Raw genomic sequence first — 9,600 nt, 5'->3', positions numbered from 1 at the left:
TGATTAATTTGTAATCTTTAAGTTAAAATATAGTCAAACAAGATTTTATTTGATTCTTCTCGATGCAAAGATTATTAATATCAAATTTTTTTAATGAATTATACATAATTATAGATATTAAGGATTAAATTAGTGCATTGAACCGCATGAAAACACAAATGTTGCAAGTATTTTATAACGGAGGAACATACTTTCTAGCCAAATAGATTCAGAATTGTCTTTTATTTGTTTTTGATTTGGGAGGTTTTATGGTTATTTATAAAAAGTTTCAGAAAAATCTTTATTTATTTGAATTTATTACATAACTGAAATTGAAATTGAGAGTTTTTAAAATGTTGTGTAGTAAACTCAAAGGAACATATTTTTGACTTCAACTTTAACCGACATCGTATTGATGTCAACCCAATCACTCACTCAATCTAATATCGTCCCATGTATAATTGATTTTGTTGTAGAAGAAAACAAATTACATATGACAATCAAGAACCATGCTCATGTACACCACCAAGAACTCCGAGAAACCGATCTTCAAACCCGAACAAAGTAACAAGAAGATTTTGTTTGATCTTGATATTAATTCTAGGCGAGATGCACTTTCCTAAAATATCATTTCCTCCCTACTACGATGCTTGGGAATTAACCGGAAATATGTTCTGAGATACAAAGAATTACACTAAATTCCTAGCACACGGAATCTAGAACGATGTAAGGAAAACTTAAATGGAAGAAGATACAAAAAATTACAATCGAGGATTGCAAGTTCTCTATGTAAAGTGCTCGAGAAGAAAAGAAATCAGAAATTTGGATGTATACAAAAATTACACAAGACTTTTATATTTATAGAATAGGTCACACCACTTCACAAAGCAACATGTTACTCCATGAAACACAAGATTTGTTCACGAACTAATGTCGTCTTTGAACCAAACCATCCCAATATATATGGTTAATATAGCCGTATTTAACCGTTGGAAGTTATATTAAAACCAATAAAACGGATAAACTTACTTTGCAAAGGAAAATCAGCAAAACAAAAGGGAACTCACGAGCCGCGACCTGCTGCTCCCTCAAACAGTAACTTTTTCCTTCCTTCCTTCCTCGCGAGCCGCGAGTTGTTTCACAATCCATAAACACTACTTTTTGCTAAAAACTCAAACTTTGCAATCTTGGGATATTATCAAATTAAGTTATTTAATTTAATTTTCGATGATCTACGCTCTAAATGACAATAAATTTGAATCGAGCTTGATTTATCGTGCAACTTATCTGACAATTAACTTGTCCAAAAAATGTCTGTAATCAAATTAATTAAGTACATCACAATTTTATATTAAAAAATATCTATAGTAGTATCTTGAAGAAACTTATACAATAAAAAATGAAAACACTTTCTATATTTATTAAAACTCAATGCTTTTGTTAGCCTTTGATGAATGAGGGTTATCTAAGAAATATGTAAGACTCAAGTTTCGTCTTATTACGATAAATATCACTTTTTCATATAAGGTCTTAAATTTAATTCTTAAGTAATTTTCATCTTTTCTCAGCCTACTCTATAATATAAAAAATATGTTATGTAAGTCAAAACACTACTATTAATAATTAGTGGAGACATAACTTTTGTTAACACTAGTGGATTTAACATTAATTAAAACTACTAATACTACTAGTTGGTTGAACTAATTAAATATACCCGCCAAATTCACTTATCAAATACCCTCATATCCCTCATATTCGAGAAGAATCTATTATTACTTTTTTTTTGAAGGGTGAATGTATTATTATTACTAAAACATGACATAACTTGTATCATCAGTTGATATTTTGAAAAATTCTTAATTTACAAAACGTCTATATATTTTTCCATCAAAAAAACACATAACATAAAACGTGTTATACACTACAAATTTCTTTGTCAATAATTTCTTCTTTGAATTTCACCTCTTAACACTTGAGAACATTCTTTTTAATCATAATACAAACACAAAAATACATAACTATTTTAATTGTCCTTATAAATTCACTTATCATAATACTGTATAAAAAAAAATATTAAAATTCTCGAACTAACTTAAAAAGCTAACGTGAATACATTAATTTACTTTTACTTTGATGCTAACTATACTTTATTATACTCAATTTATTCAAGAATTTGTTGATCACAAGGAACTAACTTTCCATTTTTGTCACATAACCCTTGTTCACTAACCGATTTAACTACCTTCCCATAACTATACCTCAATGGCATTCTACCCAAAACCCTATGAAATTCTCTTATACACTCCCCCCTTTTCTTTCTATGCTCTCCAAGCCCTCTTTTTATACTACTCAATCCAACATTCACTTCTTTTTCTCTCTTCCCAATCCCTACTTCATTCCTTGCATCGCCCCAATCTCGAACCCGGCCAGCCCCGACAAGAATCGGGCCTCGCCCGACCACATCGGAAATCACAAAATTCATCAAAATATCCTCACAATTATGCATATTATCAACAATACCCCTCAATTCCATAAATTTTTTTTCCAATCCATCACTACCACAACTATATAAATACAAATACTCCACATTTAAAATCATAAATTTGGTCAACACAATAGAATATTTATCCTGATGAACGGTGTAGATCCACTCTTTCCGCTTTAAATCTAAACCGTGCGATCTTCCGAATAATCCAATCAAACGGTCCTGATTAACCTGCCAAATTCTGAAACTAAACTCTATAGATTTACGGTCTACCTCAACATCATCGTCGCATATGAGAACTCCACGTGTCTTGATCCAACGGCGAGGGAGAAACCTTGAATTTAAACTATTGGATTGTTGACGGTACAGAATAACAGGTGCACCTGAGGAGTAGAGGAGTGACAAATTTAACGAGAGGGAATTTAGGGTTTCTATCGGCGTTAATGGGTTCCCCCAAAGAACGACGACAGATGCGACTAATGGTGAAGCAGCGTAGGATCCGGCAATTGTGGTTAAGAGAGAGATTCTGGAGTCCGAATACCCGTTTATGAGGACCGTTAATTGATCGGATCGTAAAGAGTGTGGATCTGGTAGGGTTTTTAGATTGCAAGGGTTTGAATCTGGAGGGAGAGTTCGAAGACCGAGAATTGAGAATGGAAGAAGAGTGGTCAGATAAAGAAGAGAGAAAATTAGTCTTTTTTGAGCTTCCATGGAGAAATGAAGGGGGGAGGTGAGAGTAAGTTTTTTGTTTATACATGGAGTTTTCGTAAATCACATGATCTCGTGTAGTGTGATCATTTTTTATTGGGTTGATGATGATTTACAAAATTTATAATGATAAATTGAAGTAAAAATAATATGTGAATTCAATTTTAAAGTTTTAGATTTTTGTAGATTATAACCTTTATATTTAATTTTTTCGAATTACAACCGTTAAAATATTAAAGTTTAGATTGTTTAGGCCAAGTCACAGAATTTCGACCATTCAACTTAAAATTTCGACCATTAAAATGATCGAAATTTTGTGTTTTGGCTTGAATGCTGTATACTTTAATACTTTTAAGGCTTTAATTCACAAAAAATAAATATTAAGACTGTAATTTACAAATCGAAATTAACTTTAATAAATTGCAAATAATCTACTATAACTTTTAAAGTAACAATTTTGATCTAAAAGTATCAACTTTAAATTAATCAATGTTGATTGGGTAATGTAAAAAATTGAAATCGGGCTGATTGGATTACTCTTTGTATAAGTAGTCTAGTCTCAACGTAAGGCGATCTCCAGCAAATGTGAGCTGTCTGAAAAATATTGAGAAATTGAATTTCATAAATTGTATGGTGTGAAAACAGTGGCAAAGTTGTGAATAATGGCGAAGAACAAGGGTGATTTTTGATGGGTTTTATGTGAAGGTTATGTGGAGTTGTTTGGTACTTGTATTAGATGAATGTTGTTGAAGAAAATGATGACATTAACAATGGCAGGTCTTATACCAATCATCAAGTTCAATTACTTATCAAAATTTCCACCATCATCTAATTCTGTAAAGAGGGTTGCTTTAAAGCCTGCTTTTTGCTCAACTGTTCAGCAAGTGGAACAACAGGTATTCTATATGTTTTTTGTATCTTTACGTTTTAAGGACTTGAATTAGCTTTGTATAAATTATGATCAAATAAGTGAAATTAGAAGTAACTTGTGGATGCTGGTGCTTGTTTGAAATTATACTATTCCTGAAACTTAATTGGAGATTAATATAAGGGTATAATGCTATGCAAAACTGATGATGATTGATTAGGGTTTAATTGAATAGACTAAGGGCATGTTGTCCCCAACTTATTACAACAAACATAACTCTTTTAATACAACAACATCCCGTTATCCCGATGCCATTACATTAGGTGAGGTTTTTTGAGTTGATAAACCTTACCCTTATTAACAGAGGTGTTCATTTGGGTCATAGGTCGATTTTGCGTCAGGTTTTTTGGTTGAAACTAAATCGAGTCTTGTGTCTACATTGGTTTTTACATAATTGTTAATCTATTCTTAAGTCGGGTGAAATTGGGTTTGGTTACAATGTCAGTGACTATCGGGTCATTTTAGTGATAAGGTGATAACAAATATGCTTTTTCGAAAACAGAACTGTTTTCATAGTAGTGAAGTTGTGAGCATAACTGAATAAGTGGTGGGCAAATTTGAACTTAATTAAACATATTTGAGATGAATTTTACTTAAATTTTCTTAAGTTGGGAAAGAACAGGTCACAGTTACCCATGATCTTGACCTGTTCTACTAAAAGTCCTTTGCTCAAGGGGATTGTGCTGCAATTGTTCAATGGAGAGAAGAATGACTTCAAGAATTAAAGATAAAAACAGATTAGAGAGCAATCCCTAATGCCATTTAATGTCTCCCACATAGGCGGCGTTTGGAGGGTTGATGTACGCAAGCTTAATTTATCAATGACGATGTAAAGTATGTTTTGGACACCTCTAGCTGTGGTGTTTATAAGGCTATGTTGTTATCAGTTATCTGGCCGTTTTTGTTAATGTAAGAACTAAGAAGTTGCAAATAACAATTGAATGACTTCAAAGCAAAGTTCGACATTATGTGTCAAGAAGGTTTATTCATTTTCGAATTTATTTTTTAAAAATCACTCCATTTAGAAGTGACATTGTTAGAGAATCTTCTGAAAAGAAGCTAAAATAGAGTTAATACTAGAAGATTATACAGCATTTTACTTGAAGCTAATGCATACTAAGGAAGAATGGTCTAAGCATACAATAACTATCCTTTTCTCTAATCTCCAAAACAAAAAAGAAAAAAAAAAGTAAAAAATTAGTATTGCTCCATTGATGAATCTACTACTTATTATTTTGCACTTCTTTGTACAAGTTATTTATAAAATTAGTTCCTTATATTCTAAACCAAAATGGTAGGAGGAAAAAATAGGAATTTCTTGCGAACCTTGCAATGGAAGAGGATGGCTGCTTTGTGATTTCTGCAATGGACAAAAAACTAATGTCAAATCTCCAACCAATCGAATTTACCGAAGATGTCCAACCTGTAAAGCGGTAAGTAATAAAGTATATGTTGCAATTCTACAAGTTCAGTCCATTTGGTTATCGGTACCAATTGTGGTAATGGGAATGATTTATAGCGTAAATTTTCATAATATGTATTATGCCATTAATACCCATGGTAGTGAAAGTTTGGTCATAAAAAAAAATTGTTCAAAATTTTCCGTTACCACCTAATACCACATTTTCATATGGTAAATGCAGTGGAATGAATTCTATGAAGAAATGAGATTGTGGAAGGCAAATAAGCATGAAACTTAAACTTGTCAAGAGATATTCCTACGAAAATTACACTAATTTTTCATTACCATTTCCACCGTTTAATAACGATTACTAAACGGGCCGGTTGGTTAACCTGAATGCATGTTTTCAGCTTTGTAATAGCATGTATTTATTTGGTATTCATGTTTTGATTAGAAGTTTTATATTGTGGGACAGTATAGGGAGTATGTATGGCTATAAGTGATGCTATAAGTGGAGATTATTATCTTACTTGCTGATTTCTAAACAGAATATCAACTTGTAAATGACCCATGGAGCCATTTTCCCTCCCCTCCACACCATATTTCAAAGTTTTCATTTGTCAAAGAGGTGTCTTTGAAGGTATATTGAGGAATGTAACACCCTTCAAACTAAACCTTTAACAACTCAAAGATTTTCATTTTAAACATAGTTTAACTTGGAGTGTGATACTAACCACTAACCGCTACCAAATAAATTATTCAACTTGTACTAAATGCACAACCATTGGATCTGATGGTAGAAAATCAGAATGAATGGAGAAAAAGAATTTATGTGGAGGACCATTGGAACTCATATATTGGTTCATGTAGCCGATCTAATCTTTTGGGATTAAGGCTCTGTCATTGTTGATACTAAAAATCTTCTTTTACAACTCCAAAAGAAAACGCTAGTAGGCCGAGAAAGGATGAGTTGTTAGGTTAGAGTTAGAATTAGAGTTCAATTTATTGTGTCGAATTTTGTTTAATGTAGGAACAAAGTTTTGATTGATAGATTTGGGGATGTAATTTCTGGATAATGAGGGTAATTACGGTATAATTTAGGGCAAATTAATTACTGGAATATTTTAAAAGAATTTTGTGAACTAATTGGTGATAATTTGAAAAAAAATCGATTTTTGTAATTAATAGGATAGTTTCAATATTTTGCAGATTAACTTCAAATTGATTTTATTTTTTTGGAATTTTTTCTACAACTATTGGTATGGAAAGTTAAAAGCGTTATGATTTGATTTTGGATTATGATTAGAGGGAGCAATGAGTCGTAATTTTTGGTGTCGATTACAATGGGCTAAAGTGAAATTGTTAAGTGAACCATGTGTGCTTTTGATTTATGCGAAGTAGCAAACAATTGGAAAAGTCTTTGTTATTACAAGGGTAAGGCTATGTACATCTGATATAACTGCACTGTTGGAAACATGTTAGTGGAATTGGGGCAATGTAATGTAATGTATGCGGGGGAAGGGAGCAGGGTTATAGGATGCTCGTCCCTGCTATATAATCGAAATTTGTTGAAGTTGATACGATGTAGTAGTGCATAGTTTTTTCGGTACTACTCATATCATATCCCCTTAAGGCTTCAAAACCCTATCAAAAATGATTTTCCAGACCATAGTGCAAAAATGCGGGAACGATCGCGGTTGCGGTAACGGACACTGTAATACGGTAACGGGGTCATGCGGTTATTATTAACCCAAATCTCGGCCTAAACCATGAAATGTTGCTTGAAATGGCTTAAAATGCAGGTTTTCTAAAATTTTACGATACGGTTGATATGATACGATACGGCCTTGTTTTTCAAGTTCCTTGTAGTAACTCTCTAATGGACCTTCGGTTGCAGACTGGATACACATTGTGCGTAAAGTGCAAAGTGTACAAATGTGTGACTTTCCCAGATGAGAGTGATGGTGAGCAGCTTGCATTTTGAGGATCATCTTATGGAAAGCTAGGTTATACTTGAAGAATTACCTAGCAGAATTCTAGGGTTTATGTTAATTTTTCGGATGAATCTTGTATGTAAAGTTTCGTTGATACTTCACTTGATAATAGTTCTAATTGATTCGTTGTGTCGAAGAACTACGCCATTTTTGATTATTATATCCGCATTCAAGTTACAATCTTGTATTTGTTTGATGACTTTCGTAAATATTTTTGAAGGATGAGTTTTATCAACTATTCGATGATACAAGACTCAAAGATCACTGTAAATATTCATATATAATTGTGAGAATAGATTTTTAGCCCTCGTTTCAAGAAAGGTCTGGTTCGATGAACCATGTAATGGTTCATGCTCGAGATAGGATTTAAATTTTATGAACGAAAGAAGAAACACTTACGACAAAAGGATGAACGATTTGATGAACGAACAACATTCCTCCTATCTGCGGGCTTGGGACCGACAATGAATCCAAAGACACTCGCGGACGGAATTAGAAAATTTGAAAAAAATGATATTATTTATCTATTTAATTCCAAATATAAGATTGGGAAAAACTTATGTCCCAAAATAAGCTTACGTACATCCAATCCTAGCTTCGGGTAGAGTCGCTGTTAGTAACAGTGAAAGTGAAAAAAAAAAATTAAAATTAAAAGCCCAAAGTCGCTGTTAGTAACAGCGACCTAAAAAAAAAATAAAAAATGTACTTGTTTATTTTCCTCTTTTCAATAAAAGTGATCAAACTTTAACAAGAGTTTCATTCTTGATTGGCAATTATTTTTACAAATCTTTCATTCTTGGATGCATTTATGCCTCTATCAATTGTACCTTTGAAATCCTATAACTTCTTGATTTTAGTCGTAAAGATGTTCAAAACAGATCCGATAATTTGATATTTATTCGATTTTGTTATCGAATTCGATTCGACTCGATTTTAAAATGGATTTACAATTATGTAAAAATAAATGTGTACACAAGCTACGATTCTGAACTGATTCGAAACAGTTGACCTGAAATCGACCCAAGGCGAAATAAACACTTGTAGTTAGCGGAAAAAGAGCCTTATGTAATTTGTGAAAATAAAATTCAACACCTCCTCCGACTCAGTTTAGTTGTCTCATTTCATTTTGCAACATTGCACAAATTTTGTTGTAGGTGGCTTATAGATATACACTTCTAACATTATTATACCTGTAAATTGTAATTAGACTCTTGTAATCATCAAATGAGAAGATTAACATCTGAAGTAACATGCGAAATTAAGTGTTCTCAAAAATACCAGATATAAAGAATTAAAGAACTTTAGGAGTAGTTTCTAAAAAAAAATAAAAAATTGACAGTAGCTTAGTTGGTGAAGTTATATTGGGTGGTAATCATGACCTTGATTTAAATCTCGTCTCTATGATTTTCCATTTTGGTTCTTGCTACACCAACATTCAATTGTAATTAAGTGTTCTCCACCACCATCGGTCTGGTTGGGGGTTGTTGAAGGAAGAATTTTCTCAGAGTACCTATTTAAAGTCGAATGACATTTTGATCGCATTCTTCTTTATAGATATAGGTTGTTGTCTTCCTTTCCTCCCGAAACCATACTCATATTTTTATTAGCAGTATATACTGAATATGATGATGATGATATTTTTTGACAATATTGAAAATTTGATAAGTATAGACAAGCATGCCTTTAAAATCATAATATTAATTAAAATAACATGCAAAAATTCAATAAATCTGAAACAATTTATATGTCCTTATATATTATATATTACATATATAAATAAATCAATATATAATTTATATCGCGAGATGATATCAAAAATAGAATGCTAAATGAACACATGAATTAAAATCTTTTCTTTTTATACTCGTAAAAAATCATAATACTAATTAAAGAAACATACAAAAACTCGATAAATCTGCAATAATTCAAATGCGCTTATATGTTATAGATTAAATATATAAATGGATCATATAATAATCATTTTTGGAGATAATATCAAAAGTAGAGAAGTAGATGAGATGATAATATAAGTGAGTATCTTTTCCTTTTATCCTCATGAAAAATCATAAAATTAAGTAAAGGAACATACGAAAACTCAATTAAT

The 9,600-nt window shown here is 31.8% G+C and overlaps 2 protein-coding genes across 4 annotated transcripts; one reads left to right on the top strand and one right to left on the bottom strand.

Moving 5' to 3' along the window:
• Positions 1-1,907: 1,907 nt before the first annotated feature.
• Positions 1,908-3,175, bottom strand: LOC130804185 (glycosyltransferase family protein 64 C3). Its single transcript, XM_057668541.1, has one exon. The coding sequence runs from the start codon at positions 3,173-3,175 to the stop codon at positions 2,141-2,143; it is 1,035 nt and encodes a 344-aa protein (XP_057524524.1). The 3' UTR covers positions 1,908-2,140.
• A 285-nt stretch (positions 3,176-3,460) lies between these two features.
• On the top strand, positions 3,461-7,676 carry LOC130804186 (uncharacterized). Of its 3 annotated transcripts, none has more exons than XM_057668542.1 (3): positions 3,461-4,068; positions 5,399-5,533; positions 7,400-7,676. In XM_057668542.1, exons 1-3 carry the CDS (start codon positions 3,913-3,915, stop codon positions 7,484-7,486), a joined length of 378 nt encoding a protein of 125 aa, XP_057524525.1. In that variant the 5' UTR covers positions 3,461-3,912; the 3' UTR covers positions 7,487-7,676. The 3 variants fall into 3 exon arrangements, with proteins under 3 accessions (XP_057524525.1, XP_057524526.1, XP_057524527.1); XM_057668543.1 differs by lacking the exon at positions 7,400-7,676 and adding an exon at positions 5,744-7,298; XM_057668544.1 differs by having other exon boundaries at positions 3,570-4,068; positions 7,305-7,444.
• The last annotated feature ends 1,924 nt before the right edge of the window (positions 7,677-9,600 follow it).

The sequence above is a fragment of the Amaranthus tricolor genome, chromosome 17 (assembly GCF_026212465.1).
Source record: "Amaranthus tricolor cultivar Red isolate AtriRed21 chromosome 17, ASM2621246v1, whole genome shotgun sequence".
NCBI classification, from domain to species: domain Eukaryota; kingdom Viridiplantae; phylum Streptophyta; class Magnoliopsida; order Caryophyllales; family Amaranthaceae; genus Amaranthus; species Amaranthus tricolor.
This window is presented reverse-complemented; position numbering and strand designations above follow the sequence as displayed.